We start from the raw sequence: 19112 nt of genomic DNA on the forward strand, positions 1-19112 counted from the left end.
GAGAGTCAGCATTTCCACTTCTAGGTATATATTCTAAAAAATGTGTTTATTTGCACCAGAAATCACATATAAAAATGCAACAGCAGCCTTATTAATAAAAGACTGAAATCAATTCAAATGTCTATCAACAATATATTAGTATATTATGGTACTGTCCTATGATAGATGCTAATAAAACTACACAAATTAACATAAACTACAGCTTCACAACAACATGAATGAATCCTACAAAAAACTATCAAATAAAAAAAGCCAAACACCCCCTAAAATATACTCTTGATTCAACTACAAAAAGTTCAAAATCAAGGAAAACAAAATAACTACTATTTATTTAGGGATATAGACCTGGATAGTAAAACTACGAAGAAAAGCAAAGGCATGACTACCACAGATCACTTGACAGTGATTACCACTGAGGTACTGGGGGCAGGTCAGGGATGTGATCAGAGGGCCTCACAGGGGCCCCTGAGGTATAAGTCTGAAAATCATCTCTTCTGTAACCCAGGTGACGGTGACATGGGTCTTCATGCTCTCCCTCATAGTCTTTCAGTTCAGTTCAGTTTTATGTATCACAACCAACTCTGTGTGTATGTCTGAAGATTTTAAAGTAAGAAATTTCAAATTATAACAGCATCACAACCATGGATATACATGGTCTCTATGTTCTCTGAGATGCAAGGAGACTGTCTCTGTCACTTTCCAGAAAGAACACTGAAGCTTAGAAGAAAAATAATTGTTGAAACCTGATCTGGAACATCCGGGTTTGCCTCTCAAGTATTCATTATCCAGATTCATTATCCAAATGGTGAACTTGGTAAAAGCTCCCCACCTTAAAAAAAAAAAATACTCCAAATAAGGCTCTTTAAGGCTTCTGGCAGGGACATTTTATTTTTGGTTAAAGCCACATTAATAGAAATTCCATAAAAACAAGCATGTAAACAAGGTATCAGAACTTTGGTTCACTGAAATATCTCACACCTAAAGCATCTGAGGTACAAAAGCACCTTGCTAGGTGCAGACCGCCTGACTCTACTCCAACCCTACCCGAGCGTCCAGAGATAGCATAGGCTGGTCAGAGAGGCTGGGACCCAGGTCATCCAGGACCTTCCCTAGTCCACTCCATAAAAAACATTCACGCCTCCAGAGATCCGCCTGATGGGACTGGAACATAGACAGGAGTCTGTCACATTGAACTTGAAGACAACACGGACTGTGGGGCCAGGAAGGCGAAGGGTAGAAAATGATGTCAGTCAACTTCTGTCGATCCACACGGCCTCAAGAATTCCTGTCCTCGTTCATGGAACCACTTATTGGAGACTGTGAACAGACAGAAAGTATGTTACAATCCTGTTGGTTAGTTCAGCAGCCAAAATTAATGATTCCTTCGTGATGACTCCTACACTGGGCCTGGGAATCAGACATGAGTAAGACTTGGTTTCAGTCATCAAGTTGCTTATGAGCTGGTAAGGAAAACAGACAATTGTACAAAAGTCTGTCAGTGACACAAGATATATGTGTGTAGGTTGCCACAGAAACAGAGCTAAAGAGCGTCTAACCATGTTGGGGAAGAGGAAACCCTAGAGCTGGAACAGAAAGCTGAACAGGAGTTATCCAGGGAAGAAAATGGACAGCAGTTGGTTCTTATACCAAAGGGGTCTGGGAAGTGAGAACAGGATGAGAAAGAGAGCAAGGCACGATCCACGCTGGTATGTGTGTCAAGGACCCCAACAAGCTTGGCACTACTGGAATGTGGTGGGTGGGAAGTGAGATGGAAGAGACGAGGAAGCCTGTCAGGACCGTGGCAGGCCTGGAGTCGACCTCAGGGGCTCTGGGCCAGCAGATCAACCCTGTGTGTTGTGGGTAGCAGGGAAGCAGAGCTGCTGCTAGCACTATCACCTGAAGTTGTGTCTTAAATGCTCACAAACCACGGTTTTCATTTCAGACTCATAATGAATACAGAATTGCTTTTAATGTATGAATGAAGTCATCGTACTTTTAAAATACACTTTGTGATAATTAAATAATGCATGTACTTAGCTGAACAAATCAAATTGTTCTACAAGGTTTATAATGATAAATAGCAATCTCCTACCTATCCTGTCCCACCACCAATCCCCACTTCCACTGAACATTTAACTCCTTTGTCTCTTCTGATCAGTTCAGTTCAGTCGCTCAGTCGTGTCCGACTCTTTGCGACCCCATGAATCACAGCACGCCAGGCCTCCCTGTCCATCACCAACTCCCAGAGTTCACTCAAACTCATGTCCATCGAGTCGGTGATGCCATCCAGCCATCTCATTCTCTGTCGTCCCCCACTCCTCCCACCCCCAATCCTTCCTAGCATCAGACTTTTCCAGTGAGTCAACTCTTCACATGAGGTGGCCAAAGTATTGGAGTTTCAGCTTTAGCATCAGTCCTTCCAATGAACACCCAGGATTGATCTCCTTTAGAATGGACTGGCTGGATCTCCTTGCAGTCCAAGGGACTCTCAAGAGTCTTCTCCAGCACCACAGTTCAAAAGCATCAATTCTTCGGCGGTCAGCTTTCTTCACAGTCCAACTCTCACATCCAAACATGACCACGGGAAAAACCATAGCCTTGACTAGACGGACCTTTATTGGCAAAGTAACGTCTCTGCTTTTTAATATGCTATCTAGGTTGGTCATAACTTTCCTTCCAAGGAGTAAGCGTCTTTTAATTTCCTGGCTGCAATCAGCATCTGCAGTGATTTATCCTCATTTTTCTAAGTAACATACTCAAAATGTAATTTCTTGACTTTCAACTTTAGATCTTATATGTTGATAGTTTACCATGGAAGATGGGAGCTTTGGAATTTTTTATACCACTCTTAAAATACATATTTCCCCTTCCTATCCCCCAATACAGTTATATCACAAGTTCTAGTTAAATTAATATTCAGTATTTACATTATTATGTCATGTAAATATTACTCACACTTGAGCTACCTAATAGACTATACAGCTGACCCTTGAACAACACATTTGAACTGGGCAAGTCCACTTATATACATGGGTTTTTTAAAAGATTTATCACTTTATTTTTAAATTTATTTTTTGCTGCACTGGGTCTTCACTGCTGTGCGTGGGCTTTCTCTAGTTGTGGCAAGGGGGGTGCTGCTCTCCAGTTGTGGTGTGTGGGTTTCTCACTGCGGTGGCTTCTCTTGTTGAGGAGCACAGACTCTAGGTACATGGGCTTTAGCAGCTGTAGCATGTGGAATCTTCCTGGACCAGGGATCAAACCTGGGTCTCCCGCACTGGCAGCCAGACTCGTAACCACTGGACCAGCAGGGAAGTCCTATTTTCTTCAATAGTAAATACTACAGTACTACATGATCCACAATTGTATGAATCTGTAAAGGTAGAACCTTGGATGTGGAGGAACCGCAAATATGGAGGGCCAACTACAAATTACACGTGGATTTTCAACTGTGTAGAGGGTCAGCACCCCTACCTAACCCCTGCTTTATTCAAGGGTCAACTGTACTTCCTTTCTGGTACAACTTTTTCTTATTTTCTTTCTCATTTACTTAATTTTCTGTGAACCTATCACTGTTTATCCCCATAACTCTCCAAGGGGGCTACAAATTCATCTCTTTGTGATCACTTCCTGTCACATCCTGTTTCAAGCCTCTCCATGACTCACCACAGCTGCTTCCAAAACAAAGTTCAACTTTCAGCCTCCACAGTTTGTTTTCAGCCTCAAGCCTCAACTCTCAGTCTCCATGCCACAAGCCTCCCTTTGTGCAAGAGACAAAGGCAGCTGGTCCCCACACCTATGTATGATGTTTTAGCCTGAGCCTTGTTCCACGTGGGCTTTGCTTGCCTGAGACACCTTTTCCACTTCTCCCCACTGTGAGCTCCAAACCCTTGCCAGAGTCCACTCTTCTGGGAGCCATCCTGGACCTAGGATGCCTGTACAGCTATTCTTCCTTGGGGCTTCCTTAGCTCTCTAGGCATCTCTGAAAGTGTTCCCAACCAAAGTCTTAGCACATAACCAGCTGAGTGGACAGCTAACATGGCTGGATGGGACTACTGGTTATCAAGGAAAAATAAACACGAAACCCCAAAATCTCCAAAAGGGAGACGGTTTTGACTCTATGAAAATTCAGCAGCAAGTATCTCTCAGTTCAGAGTCTCAGGCTGACCACCAGAGCCCGGAGGCCACCACCACAACTTAAGCCACTCACCCCACTTGCAGCCCACAAGCACGGGGCAGGCAGCATGTCTTGTTCGGTAGTCACCTTCCCCACTCCGCAGGAGGTTGTACCAAAATACAGCTGTGCCCTGGAAAGAGAAAGCCTATCATACAATGCCCTTAGATACTGGGCTCAAGGATCTGATGGTGAGTACCACAGAGCCCCCTCTGAGCAGAAACATTCTCACTGTCCTGTGTTCAGGGGCACAGGACTCTGGGACTCCAGCCTAGAGAAGTTCCCCAAAAAGCTCCTACCCTTCATGGTGGAGTAGATATTGAGAATCTCACCTGGCCCTCAAGGAATCCCTCTCCATTCCATCTCCCAAGGTGAAGGCCTAGACCACAGGTCAGGGTTCAGGCAGGAAAGGGCTAAAGTCCCTCAAAGTGATAGTCAAGCAAGCCAGGGAACTGGACTAGGAGACAGGAATGAGGTCTGGGCCCTGCACTTCAACTTTTGACCCCCAAGAACCAGGACTTACCTTCTTAGGCCAAATTGCAGCCCCCAGATCAGGAAAGACGGTGGCACCACCAGCTTCTACATCACTCATCTGGGAATACAAGACACAGAGCTTGGCCCTTCTACTCAATACTCAGAGAAACAGAGCCACAAAGGACATGATAGTCTGTGGATTGTCCTCCTCTGAGCATCAGTAGCTCCACCACCAGCCCTCTGGCCAGAAAGGCTCTTCCCACACCCTGCCCCTCCCTAAACCCTGCTTAATCTGAGTGGTTCATCAGGACAGTCTCATGCCATGGAGAGATGTAGGCCTAAGGAGACCCATACCCTGGCTGTCCTCAAATGGGAAAAATCTGAGTCTGCACTGGGAAAATGCCTGACTGACCCCCACCCCCTTTATCAAGCTGGCCCTTACCTAAGCCAGTGTGCCCTGTGAGCTGCCCTGACCAGGAGCTCCCTGTGGCTTCTATCACCATTGGCGGTCCCAACTCTGCACTGTTTCTCTGGCTTGAGTAACTTGCAGCTTCTAGTCAGACCCTCACCTTCCCACAACAGCCACCCTCCCAGGGCCAGCTAGGGTACTCTGTCTCCAGAGGGCCTGCTTCTCCTGCACTAAAACCTCAAACTAAATGGAACACAATTTCCATAGCAGCAAGGCTGCACTCATGCCCACAGAGCTCAGCTCATGCCCAAAGCACTACTTCTTTCTCATCTGGCTCTCTTAATTCAAGTTTTTTGACTGTAAGGTAATAAAACGTGGAGCTAAAATATTTCCACAGGACACATACCAGACAGACTGAAGGGCACCCAACAGACAAATAGTAAATGAGGAAAATGAAAACCCCTAATGGCTTCCTACCGGAGCGAGGATCAAATCCAGGCTCTTTTCTAAAACCTGAAGGCCCTGGCAGTCTCACTACCCTCTCCCTTTAGCCACCCCACACTATCTCTGAGACACACCACCCTTTTTTCTCTTTTTCCAACATCCCAAGTTCCTTCCCTTTTCCAGGCCTCCACACATTCTCCTCTCTACCAGAAATCATGTTATACCAACAAATTTCCACTCAACCTTTAAGTCTCAACTGACATGTTACTTCTCAAGGGAGGCTTTCTCAGAACCTCCACTCTGCATTACTTCTTCAAAGCACTTATCACTATGTTAACCAAACAATTACCTCTCCAATGTCTAAAGTCTTTCATATTAGAAACCATAAGCCCATGAGAAACCACACATGTCCTGCTCACCAGCATGTTCATAGCAGTCCCCAGCACATCATAACCACACAAAACGAGACACCAAAGGGGAAAATGGACACAGTCTCTAAGTTACTTCTGTGCCTCTGTAGGGCAACCTCTTTCAGCCAAGGGGAGAGGAAACTTCCTGATGTGAGAGGTAAACCTAACCCTGGCTGGAGGACAGGCAGCAGCGGGGAGGCAGGCAGGCCACTGAGCTCTGGGGAGATGAAGGCAGCTTCATCTAAGAGCACTTCCAGGCCACCTCCTCATTCAGACGCAAGCAGAGACCTCTCCAGGACACCCATCCCCAAAGTCCTGACTAGCACTGGGCCCATCAAAAAGGAGCCAGGGATGTAAATCACAGGAGTTGGGAGAAACACAGATGGAAACACAGGGCAACTCTATGCCAGGGAAGAAGGGTGCTGAGGGCCAGGAGGACCCAGCCATTGAGCAACAGCTAGTGGTATCGGCTCTGATGGGAGCATATTTAAGAGAGCACTCTGGACCCAGGCTCCCCTTAAGCCCACTCATTGCAGGCATCATACTTACGTAGTTTAAGAACGTGGCCACACGATTCCCCGTCCCTAAACGCTTGAAAGCATCTTGCTCATCTTTCTATAAAATTAAGTGAGAGCACACAGGTGGGCCTGTACCCAATACTTACATAGTTAAGAAACGTCGCTAACCTATTCCCCTCCGTTTTGAGGCCGCTGTCAAAAGGTCGCTGCAATAGACAACAACTTTCACCCAAGTTTGCAACTGACTTCCCCCGCCACCCACACGACTGGGGTCAAAAAGGTCAATGGAAGGTACTAAGGGGAGATTCCATACATGGGCCTGGACCAGGGGACAAAGTTGCAAAGGAAATCCTGGCTGGGCATGGAGGAGAAGGGGCAGGGAAGAGTTCACAGAGACCTAGTGATATTCTCTGCTTCAGAGTCGGCAAAGGATGGCAGGGTTGGGTCAGGGGGACCACTCCGAATATCACAGGGGAAACAGCCGGGCTGCCCTTGGCTCTGGACTTGGGCTTCTTCGGTAACAACAAGTGGGCCCTGGTGAGGTGGGGGGGCTAAGGTGAAGGCTACAGCCTTCTCAAATCAGCTAGAGCAGGGCCTTTGAAAAAACCTGAATGGGGTCTTACCCTGGAGAAGTCAAAATGTGGCTCGTACTGTCCTCCCATTCCATAATTAGCAACCTGGTAGGAAATAACAGCATTGGACTTTGTCAGCAGCATGAACCACCTTGAAGCAGCCCGTCTCCCCAGGTAACAACCAGAACCCTAAGGAGCAGCCTCTCTGAGGAGGGTGGCTATGCCCTGCCGGTTTGGGCAGAACAAATGCTGCAAACAGGTCTATAGTTGTGTCCAAGAGGAACGGTGCAGCACAAATGTGGTTTCCCAGAAAGGACACGATGGGCAAGCCGCAGAGGGCCACTGTGGACAAGCTCCAGCCCTTGAGGGACACATGAATGGCAGCAGAGGGAGCCCTCCTTCAGGCACGCCATGATTATTTGCAAGATAATGAAGTGATAATCCATAAGAATGCCAACAATAAATTCAGAACTGGTTTGTGTCGGGGAGGGTTGTTCTTTTTTTAATACTAGTTTGGAAGCTACTCAGTGCCTGGCCATGCTCCTGCCACCTCTGTCACCAGGCCCCAGAAACTCATCTTGGTCAGGCTGAACAGGACAAACAAATCCCACCCCATCTCATAATGGTCCACTGCATGGAATACTTCTGCACCCAAGTGCAGCAGCAGGGCCTGGGCGGCTGGCTGCAGGGAGTCCAAAACTGCTGCTCTATCTCAGTGCCCCCAAGTGAAGCCTGAACCCAGACCAGGGCCTGAGCCACCTCAGGTATCACTAATTGGATCAGAAGTCACAAACACCTTTGTGAACAGTTTACCAGCACAGTGTAAGTTCTAAGTCACAATGGTTATTTTAGCTTCAGTTCAGCTAGATGAGAGACAAAGTTCAAGATGAAGTGCAGAATCTGACATGAAAGCTGATGTACCAAATGGTACCACCAATGTCCATCTGGGAACACTTGGCTACTGTGTCTTAATGAAACCATAAACACTTTGAGGATTCAACTATTAGTCCTCAGAAAATTGGTTTCATATAAACTTTTTGCTGATTCTGAGTCAAGAGAGATGCTGCAAAACTGGCAATAATGGCCATCTATGAACAGGATGGAGAGAGAGGGAGGATGGGCTTCACGAGAGAGAAAACCCTCCCTTTGGAGTATAAAACAGTATTTATTGAATGTGATGAACTGCAGATTTGGGGCAGAATGATTTTTTCAATGTCCATAAAAATAAAAACACATGAGAATCAGAATCAGTGGAAGAAAACATCCTGTCACAGACTACTTCGGCCTTCGAGTGTCCCACACCAAGAACACTATCGACGGTGCAAGGAGGCCTAGCTCAGCAGGTGACCCTGAGACTGAAGACGCATGCAAGCAAGGAGAGACATGCTAGGGAAGCTGATGAGGTGACATCACAAATGCTTTCTCTTTGGATCCACAATAGCCAAGAACTTGAAGAAAACTTTAAACATGACTGTAATCAGTTTGCCAGTGCATTCAGGAAAGTTCACTCGCTGCTTGTTGCTGGAGGTGCAAGGTACGACTGCATTTTCCAGCACTCCCATTTGTTGGATGGAGTGCTTAAACTTTCACTACCTGGGGATAATGAAAGAAGCGGCATTGTTACAGGTGGCTCATCTTTTAGCAGTTTTGAGAATCATAGTGATTCTCACATTTGATCATGCTGTTCAGGCTACTATACCTGTAATATTTAATACCATACCCAAATGGTATAAGTGCCACTGGAACTTCTGGATGTGCAGCCATCAGAATCACCATCTGGGAAACTCCAGGCCCCAGACTCATACCTTACATAACAAGAAGCTGTACATCAAAACTGATTCCTGAGAGGAGGTATTCATTTGTCACGAAAGTATTAAGAGTCAGTCCTTTAAAGATGTGGGTATTTACGATACTGAGGTCAGAGTGAAGGAAAAATGGTTAGAAGTCACTTTTTTGGTGAGACTGAGGCATCAGCAGAATCTTTTCAATCTTCAGGAATTCTGGCAATACAGAATCTCTTCCACTCTCAGACAGGCCCTCATCCAATTCAAAAGAAAGCCTCAATTGCCCTCTCTTCCAAATGATCTAAAGCAAACACATCAACTACAGATGAGAGTGTCAACAGACAGTAGAAGAACCAGCTCCTTTCCAGAAGCCTATAATGCTCCCATGGGGACCCAGGTGGGAAGGCTCTCGCTGGTGCCCAGGCATGTATCACACTATGTGGAATGAATGCTAGGAGACAGGTTCTGAAACCTAGTTTCCTATCCCCTGTCTGTGTAGGATCAAAGCCTTGAACAACACTGGCTGGCAAAGAAAATGCCAGGACATTTCCTAGAGAATGAAAGCAAACAAAAATGGGTTTTCCAGAAGACCGTGACCATAAAATAAGACCATACACTGGGAGCTGCGGCATTCAAAGCCCATATATCAACTGAGTTACAACATTACAAGAGGTCAGTTAAGATGAAACCAGACCAAGGACAAAGCTGCTGTCTTCTGGGGTTGCATGTGAGATAGGGTACAGCCTGGAAATCATCCAGGAGAGCAACAGGGGTGCAGGCCTTGTACACTCTTTTCAGCCTCTTGGTCCAGGGTATGGAGTCAGCAATCAAATGGAACATCATCCTTAATAAGGGCCATGATGGTCCTAACACTGGCTCTGATTTGCAAGAAGCAATGGTAGATGTCTTAACAACAACACAAAACCTGTTCCAGGAAGGTATGAATCACAACTACATCAACAGGAATGCACTTGGGGCATGGAGACCCTTTCGCTCTTGAAAGGGGTGTGCTCTCCCACGTAACAGGGGAGTGGGAGATGTGGCAGAAGTCCTCACTCGATGCGCTTGTCTGCAGATCTTACCTAAAAATTAGACTTACAAACTCAACACTAAGCTCAGTGGAACTGAAAAAATTACATAAAATGTTCACAAGACAGTAAGATAATCGGCATGCTTAAAAAAATAAAAAACTCTGGTAGACTTCACACAAATCCATAAAGACAACCTTCAAAATTGGTTTTGGTTGCTGACCCAGCTATGGAGTAGGGAATGAGTGCTGATTTGCTTGGATGTGTCCAGGCAAAAGTTCAAAGAATATTTTCCAAGTGTTCTCAGTTCAATATTCTACTGAGAGCAATGGTTGATAAGTTAAAATGTGAGATCCTTAAATACACAGAACCTCTGGCCAAACAGATCGAGGAGAATCAAGAAAAATGCCAGTGAAACTTTTCTGGCAGTGTCTCAGGGCATCACTTTACAACAGAATTCAGAATCTGGGATGTTCAGAAGGGAGCATGCCCAGTGCTGATTTGAACTCAATAGAACAGAGGACACATTAGTAGGAGCTCTGCCCATAATGTTCAGTATGGTGCTGCTATGTGTCTTCACCTTTGAAATAAAAAGCAGGAAGCCAGGGTCCCACAGAATTACTTAAAAAGGAGTATTTCCTCTTCACCATCCAACCAATCTAGGCCTCTCACTGCTAAAGTATTATAGAACATTTTACCTCCAAGTGCACTTGAGTAAGACTCGGAACCATACCTCTGAATATATTCACAGCTTTTAGAGGTGTCCCTGGAACAATTCAGGATTTTAGCTTCTGCAGTCAAGATGATGTAAATGGGCCTGCCACACCCACCAATGATCCCTAGCACCTAGTGTGATACTTGGGCTCAGAGAAGATATTCAGTTGACATTTGTGAACACTAACTGCTGAATGCCAGTGGGCATACTTAATTCTGGCTTCCCAATAGGAAGCCACTCCATACTCGTGGCATCCTGTAGTCATACATTTTTTTGGGCAAGCTGCCCTAGGCCTAGCCCTGAGCACCCTGGGAAATGATCTAGCTAGAAACACTCCCTTCCCAACTAAAGGGTCCCAGGAACAAGCCGTACCTGCAACAATTCTGCAGTCTTCACTGTTAGCCCTGTGATGTGTTGCATCCGCAGATTCACCCGAGCCACAACAGGGTCATCGTCCTCCTCCAACCAGGAGCTACACCAAAGAGGGAGAGAAAAGAAGAAGGGCAAAGCAGGCTTAGACGAGGTCCTACACTCTCCCCAGCCTCAGGGCCAGCACTGAAGGCAGCACAGAGTGAAAGCTCCCCAGAGGCAGGTGCGGGCACCAGCAGGGAGGACAACCACCCAAGCCACCCATCCTCAGTAGGAACTGGGAGGCCCCGGAGTTGGGGCTTGAGTTGAGTAGCCATCCCTCCACCATCATCACCTTTGCTAACCTTTTGGAAACCCTGTAGCTGGCGACAGTGAGCACACCTGTCTTGGGATCACGAACAGTGGCTCGTGCAAGCTGGAAGGGAGGAAGAAAGGGCACACTTATCATTCTTCGCCTTGCGTGTTTTCCTGGAGAGACTGGGACCTGATCTGCCAATCAGACCAGGAAAGGAAGGAGCTCTGCAGGTAGTGGCTCTAGCCAAGGCCCCTTGATCCTGCAAGCCAGGCCAGGGCAGTGGTCTCCAAAGTCCTGTTCTGCTGTCACAGCCTGGCCACTGTCCACCCCTGCTCCCTCCCAGGTCCATGCTGTCTGCAGAATTATGCCTATGGAGTCTGTTTAGTCTATTCACCCTTCTGCCTGGATAGCCCCTTTCTCGCCAGGCCCACACACCACACCTGCCCACGCCTGAGTCTCCGTCTTGCATGCTCCTCTCAACACGGTCAAGTCCATGGTCCTTCTGAACCTCAGCAACCTCCTCTGCCCAGAAACCTACCCAAACACATTCCTATTGCACAGCCCCTGCTGGCCGCCTACTGCACAAGGAACAAAAACAGAAAGCACAGTTTTCACTCCCTTGGGAGCTTTGCAAGGTCAGAAGATAGAGTCAGGAAAGCAATCTACAAGCAGCAGTAAGTGAACAGCTGCTGGAAGCCACCCACCTCCACATGCTCACTCATAATAACACGTACACACCTCACCTATCTCATATCCCGCGGTTTCCACAGACTGGTGCAGTGATACTCCCTGGAAGGGGCTGCTGCCTGGAGCCAGCCCCCGACGCTCCAGCTGTGGGCTGTCTTAACTAGTGCTTACTCATGTGCCTAGCACGATGTCGGGTGACCGAGACATGGCCGCTATCCTCATACAACTCAGTCAGGAGGGAAGGCAGAAAACTAGCTGGGTAGTCACAGCACAGCATGTAGAAGCTGGGAAGGGGGAAGCTCAGGGTCTGGGGGAGCGCAGTCTACAGGGTCGAGACTGGTTTCTTAAGGGGGTGATGGGGGAACCACCTAGCTGAAATGTGAATGGTAAGCAGGAGTTAGCCAGGCAGGAGAACATTACAGGAACAGGGCAGGAACAGCAACGCAGGGACCCAGAGGTCAAAATGGATGTGGCATATGACTGTGGATTAGAAGTGAGAGGGAAGAGATGAGAACAGGCTGAGGAGGTAAGAGGGGGTTGAGCTGGATGTAGCCTGTGACCCGTGAGAAGCAGGGGAGGGACACACACCACAACCTGAGTGCAAGCAGGATCACTGCGGACACATCAGAGAGGGCTGACTGAGGAAGGGCCAGAGCAGGAGCAAGGAGGCCAGTGAGGAGGTCAGAGAGAGGTCAGGGCAAGAGGCAGCAGACAGGAGGGAGGGGGTGGATGGACCAGAAGGCTGGCCAGCCCGGACAGGTGCCACTCCAGCACATTCGGGTAAGACCCACTGCACCCAGAACAGAGGGCTTCCCTGAGATCCCACCTATGGTTCTTTCCTGATGACAACTGTAGCTGTGGCTAGATCCCATCCAAACAAGTGAACTACGGCACTGGCCTGATGCCCACAGGGAGGCTCTGGGCAGCTGTGCTCGGCTCCCAGGGACAAACAGAGCTATTTTGAAAGCAGGCCAGAGACCAGCAGGCAGCTGCCAGGCATTCCCCACAGGCTAAGTTAAGCTCATGGGCCCTACTTCAAAGCCAGGCTAGCATCTGTCCCTCACAGGCTCCGGAAAGGAGAGGTCCGCCTGTAATAGCCAACATGTTTGGCCCTTCGCGGGGCTTCTATTCAAAGACTAGCTTTCCCAGCTGCTCTCCTCTCAGCCACGCCCACATGCACACAGGCACCCAACGTGAACACACAAACACACACACACGCAGAGCAATGTTTCTGCCTTGGTCAGAGAGACAAGAGAGGACTCTCTCAGGAGGGTCTGGCACCACAGTGCCTCCCTCACCTGACAGCCAAGAATGCAGTTTTCTTTTCTTTCCCGCAGGAATTTGGAGCTGGTCCAGGGAATGGAAGAGAGTGGGGGTCTGTGGTCCCCATTCTCCACACACACTGGCTAGACCCTCCCTCAGCAATATCAGGGACACTAACAACTGGCTCTGAGCCCTGGAGGTCCTAGTACCTCAAAGCAAGGTTGTTCCAAGATGCAGTCCAGGGCCCAAGATGGGAACCTATCTTAGGTCTCTCCAGGAGCGCTGGCCTCCTGGCCTCGACAGTTCTCTTAGAAGCAGAGCAATAGCAGATCTCCAGCTAGCTCCTCACTCCTGATCACCAGAGACAGGAGAAGGGTGGGGACATGGCAGCAAGCAGTTCTCTTTGAAAGATGTCAAATGGGAGAAAAATCTCTTATGAACTAGAAATAGAAGAATAATTTTGTAACGTGATGACGTATATATAAAACCAACAGGCAATTTGCACACTTACCAGTGAAATACCAAAGGCATTTCTAGGAAATTCAGGAACAAGACAAAGATTCCTATTATAAAAACGCTCCAGAAGCTCTGGACAATTCAACAAGATAACAGAAACACAACTAAAATGACTAGGAAGGAGAAAGCAAAATGTTTCTAATTTGCAGGTTCTGGCACTATATGGACAACCTAAGATAATTAGCTAAAAACCAAAAGAATAAGAAATGAGTTCAACCACTAGCTGTGATCCGCACTGGGTCTAATTCCTTGTGGGTAAAATGAAGATGATGTCAGGGCCTGCTGAACAGACACAGCAGTTAACACATGTTAAGGACTTAGAATAGGGCCTGCCATACTTCAGAACTCAGTACACACTAGCTATTATGATAAAATATATTTTTACAATCAACAGTTTAGCTTGTGATTGTAAGCTAATTTAATAATGTAACCAGTAAAATCATGATGATGAAAGAAACAAAGTGAAGTTACAATAATAATAATAACAACAACTGCCTAGGAATAAATTAAACAAGAGAAGTGCCGGGCTTATGTGAAGAAAATATTTAAAGGTGTGAATAAACAGAGAGACCCAGTGTGCTGCTAGATAAGACACTCCTGCAGAGGTACTCACGCTCCTCCAAGTCAATCACTTCTTCACAGTCCTAATCAGGAGCTCCACAGGACCCAGCCTGGCAGTACCCCACGGCATACTTCCTAAACACTCACCCACACACCAGCCACCAACCTGCCCAGGGTGCCCTTATTTCCCACCCTTATCTGTCCACATTGGTTCCCTCTGTGGACCATGGCTCCTCAAGGTCAAATCGAGTCTGCAGTACCTTAGTACCCGACAGTGGACTCATGCAAGACATCAGCAGAGGCCAGCTGGGTGAGCAACCAAACTGCCCCATGGCACCTGGACTAAGTGGCCTGAGAAGGAACGGTGGAGACACCTACTTTGGGTTTCGCAATCTCCTTGATCCTCTCGATTTCCTCGTCAGACATGACGTCATAGTACCTGACGATGTGCGGGCTGTCCCACTCATCCTCCTCTTTGAAGGGGGCGATGAGCAGCTGTGGCGCCCTGTTGCCATGGTGATACCTACAGAAGAGCCTCTTCTGCCTTCGGGGGGTCTGGGGAACACAGAAAAACAGGCCCTGAACCGAGGGAGTCCTAACCCTCAGTCCCAGACTAGCTAGCTGCAGCCACTGGTCTCAAACCCCATGTCTAGCAGTCGCTCCCTCCCACCTCACCAGACAAGAAAACAAAAGCCCCCCAGCTTGGCTGGCATGAAATGATCGCCACAAATCATGCAGAGGTTCTCCTCTCCCAAGAATACCTCATTTGACAAGTCCTGTGGCAGGGTGTAATTCCTGACCCTTCTCACAGAGACATGAGTAGGTGAGGAGGGCTGGGGCAGGGGAGACGTCTTTCTAGACAGAAGAGCCAGCGGGAGCAAGCAGACACTGGCATGGAGAAGGTCAACAGACTAACTCACATCTGAGCCTCTGTGAGGAAGCACCAGGGTCCCAGGGCTGTCCTAGGCCAGTGATACCTCATACAAAGCTCTAGCAACTGTCTTGTCTTTGCTAGAGATCACGACTTCCGTTGGGGCCCAAGGCACATCAAGTCCCACGGGTTTTCTTAGAACAGTGAGTCAAGCAGAAGCTGGCCTCCTGGGATGGGGAGGGGTGCTCAGCAACAACTCAGAGGACTGAAACTCTGCCTGGAACCTCAGGGAAGACAAGTCTCCTATCCTGTACCTCGGAGAACATCCACATGTCAACCTCAGCAGATACTACCAAGAATTGAGAAAACCACCAACAGAGAAACATCTTCCTCGCATCCGTCTGTCCAGAGCTGAAATCTAGGCCCACTGCCTGTGCCCTGACCCATCCACGTGTCTCACCAGTTTGACACCCTCCCCACGGCAGAGGCTCTCGTAGACATCCCTCTCGGGCAGGTAGTCCACAGGCCTCTCGTATATGCCTTGCTGGGCTGCGAGCTCAGCTTCTGTGTGATTCGATAACATTTTTTCTCTTTCTTCTTCCAACAACCGTTCAAAGTAGTGCAGATTCCCTCCAGCTCGTTCATGGCTCGGGTCTACAAAAAGGAAAGAACATGAAGGAAAAGGAAACCACAAACATCTGTTAGGTCATTTAGAGAAATTATTCTGTAAGCGATTTTCTCTCCCAGCAGCTCACTTGCACGCAGCATTCTGGCTTCCACGGCTCCTAAGCGGGGTTTGCTGGTCATAGAGGAAAAGCCAACAGAGGTTCTCTCCACTCTGGTCAGAGATGAGAAAGAAGCAACAAAGCAGGGGGGTGGAGGGGACGCTGCGCCTCTGATGCAGATCTCCTCTCAGACTTCCCTGGAAATGCTGAGGACATGGGTCCAGAGAAGCAGTCCAGAGTTCTGCCTCCTTCTCCCAACTTGGCTGTGCGCTAGCTTCGTCCGTGCCCTAGAGTCCATCTGTTCCACTACTGGTGAGCGCATCGCGCCCTGGCCACAGCGAGAAGGCAGGCTGAAACATCAACAACAACAGCCACATGCCACTCCCACGGCTTTTCCTATGGGCCTCACAACATGAAAGAGCGAGCCTGGCAGGATTACTGAGCCACCCCTCAAATGAGGAAACTGAAGCCCCAAGATGTGAGGAAATCAACATGAGGTTATTCGGAGGAGGAATCCAGGTGACCCAACTGCCTGTCCAAGGCTCTTACTAACATGACAGAGTCTACAAAGCTCTCTTCCCACATCCGTCTAACAGACATCTCTAGCTGGCCTCAGACGCAGGACCCATGAAAAGCAGTAGCAAAAGGAAGTCTTTGCTGGCCAGTGAAATCCCAAACTATGCTATCCCAAATATTAATAAGAAGAGGAACAAATAGGTTCTTGAGATACAGTGCTTCTGATCTCCTTCAGTCTAACATCACAAGACACTTAAATGACCAAAGCCATGGCAAGTCCATCAGTTAGACCTCAGACCTCTAATAACAGGTCAGGCCACTGTCATTGCAGCAACCCTGAAATACAGCTTGCCTCTAAGAGAGCTATTGTGGGGGTAATAAAGGCTCCACCCTACAAAGCAGAAGATACACTGCAACCCTGGATTCCCATTTATAAATGGAATAGAAATCTATGTGCAGGCCTGAGTGTATCCATCAGTGACTGGGCAAGGGTTAAGGCATAACTAAGGTAGGTAAAGGCACCTAGCCTGGGCCTGAAGGCAGCAAAGGATTGGTCACCAGCTAGGCAACTGGTCAGACTGGCTTGGTCTCTGATAGCAGCCACCCCTGCCATCTCCCCATCTGCACCTGACCTTCCTCCACAGGCTCCTTACCAAGGGAGAGCAGGCGGCGGGTGAGCTCCACAGCACGGTGCAGGTCACCCAACTGGAAGACGGCGTAGCTCAGATAGTCCAGCACCTGGGCCTTGGATGTGGTGGCCTCCTCCCCAGCATCGAGCTGCTTTAGTACCTGTTCCATCCACAACACCGTGTGGTAATAGTCGCCTTCATTGTAGGCCGAGCGGCCCATCCCAAAGCAGTCGTCCACACTCAGCATGGCCTGGTACTTGGTTCCTGCAGCCGGAGAGGCATGTAGTCAGGCTCCAAAGGGTCTCTGGGTTAGGGAGAGAGATTTCCCCCCATTGCGGGAGCCTGGGCCCCTGGGAGGTGGAGGCGTCACCCCTGCAGAGGCCCACCAGGATTTCAGACCACACACCTCCAAGGGTCATGAGTACAGAAAGTACAGCCATGCTGGCCCTGCCTCTGGCTGGGGTGCACAGCCTATCTCCTAGCCTCAGACTCCCCTCTTTCCAAGGGGGAAGGGGCCTTTGTTATGGAGGAGCCCAGGACACCCAAGAAGTAGTGTTCAGGAGAGTATAAAGGTCCGGCGAGCCACACAGGAGATGTCTGAGAGATAGTTGGCCACTTGAGACTGGAAGTTTAGAAAAAATAACTTGGATATAAAAAACAGAACTGAGGTGGCAGGTAAAGCCATAGATGAAGATAAATGCTTCCAGAAGTAAGTGTCAGGAAAGAGAGACACAGTAGTTGAGGCCAGGGCCCCAGAGGCCACCTGTACAGAAACGATGGAGTGAATAACTGAGAAGTACCTAAAAGACAACGGAACAGGAATGGTGCGACAGATGCCAAGGGAGGTCAAGAAATAAGACTGCAATGCCAGCTTTGACCACTAAGCAGTGTGGCCCTTCAAAGTGAAAGTCACTCAGTCCTGTCCCACTGTTTGTAACTCCATGGACTGTAGCCACCAGGCTCCCCTGTCCACAGAATTCTCCAAGCAAGAATATTGGAGTGGGTAGCCATTTCCTTCTCCAGGGGGTTTTCCCAACCCAGGGATTGAACCCAGGTCTCTCACACTGCAGGCAGATTCTTTACTGTCTGAGCCACCAGGGTGGGCCCTTGGTAAAGGTCAATTCAGCAGGTCCTCTGACCAAAGGTCATCTGCTGTTGGTTCACACTGGAAGTGATCATGAAGAGAGTTTCAAGTCAAGAAGGAGATGTGGTGTGTAAGCTATGGGGAGATGCAGGGTTTAAGCTGTGACCCTCCTGGAAAGCAAAGGAACTCCCTACAAAACCATTAACAGTGAAGAATTGCCTCAGAGTGGACGCCTTCTGCCTGATATCCAAGATGTCCAGAATGAAACCCGTGCTGCCATGGGCTGGCTTCAGGGGCTGTTCACCAGGATGGCTCAGGAACAATGTAGGAAAGGATAGGAAAATAGGGGAAATAAACACCAGAGTTAGCAGGAAGACCGTAGATGGGAGAAGCCAGGCACCCTTGAGTCCTTGTTCACTCTCCATGAACCTCCATAGATCTCTGGCTCTGTGGTGCAGGAACTCAACACTGATGGAGGCGGCATAACACAGGTGAGTGCGCTGGACAAAGCAGGGCCTGTGTGGGCCTACCTGTGGCACCCAACAGCTGTGTGACTATGGGCAAGTTACTTAGCCTCTCTGATTCTTAGTCTGTTACCTCTAAAAGAGAGATAACACCAACAATCTTAGAGGACTTGGGCCAAGAATTCAAGAAGACGATGTCCCATGAAAATGTCTCCTGTGAGTCCTTTGAGTGTAATAAACAGTAGCTATTACCATATGTCTCACAGATACCAAGAATGGCTCCCAAACACTCAATATCTTTCCCAGAAACCAGTGTGAAAGTCTGCTCTCTGGAGAGTGCTCTCGGGAGAGTACCAGCTGAGCTGAATGCTGAAGGGCCATAAGGGTAAACCTGCAGAGTTTGTGGGGTGAACAAAGAAGCCAAGCAGTGGTGAAGCTGAGTACAACGGGCAAGGAGGCCAGGGAGACGGTACCACGCAGGACCGCAAAGACCACATGTTAAGAGGAATTTGGATTTAACCCTAAAAGTAAAGCACTGTGAACAGGCTCCCCTGGAGAAGGTGCTTAGAGAGACACCAGGTAGGAACAGCACCCTGGGGAACAACTC

General features: G+C 48.4%; 1 protein-coding gene across 12 annotated transcripts in view; it reads right to left on the minus strand.

The window, feature by feature from the left end:
* Window positions 1-240: 240 nt before the first annotated feature.
* P4HA2 (prolyl 4-hydroxylase subunit alpha 2) overlaps window positions 241-19112 on the minus strand; it is a 36927-nt gene continuing 18055 nt past the window's right edge. For 4 of the 12 annotated variants that reach the window (XM_055429547.2, XM_055429544.2, XM_055429546.2 and 1 more), the window contains exons 7-16: window positions 16982-17221; window positions 15548-15741; window positions 14595-14771; window positions 11239-11309; window positions 10898-10997; window positions 7050-7103; window positions 6458-6523; window positions 4695-4763; window positions 4208-4304; window positions 247-1317 (exon numbers count right to left, since the gene is read on the minus strand). In XM_055429547.2, the coding sequence (XP_055285522.1) occupies window positions 1247-1317; window positions 4208-4304; window positions 4695-4763; window positions 6458-6523; window positions 7050-7103; window positions 10898-10997; window positions 11239-11309; window positions 14595-14771; window positions 15548-15741; window positions 16982-17221 (1139 nt within the window). In that variant the 3' untranslated portion in view covers window positions 247-1246. Of the gene's footprint in view, window positions 1318-4207; window positions 4305-4694; window positions 4764-6457; window positions 6524-6572; window positions 6633-7049; window positions 7104-10897; window positions 10998-11238; window positions 11310-14594; window positions 14772-15547; window positions 15742-16981; window positions 17222-19112 lie in introns of all 12 variants that reach the window. The other 8 variants (XM_055429549.2, XM_055429551.2, XM_055429548.2 and 5 more) reach the window with 6 other exon arrangements.

The sequence above is a fragment of the Moschus berezovskii genome, chromosome 8, assembly GCF_049115385.1.
Source record: "Moschus berezovskii isolate FMDL1 chromosome 8, NW_MosBer_1.0, whole genome shotgun sequence".
NCBI classification, from domain to species: domain Eukaryota; kingdom Metazoa; phylum Chordata; class Mammalia; order Artiodactyla; family Moschidae; genus Moschus; species Moschus berezovskii.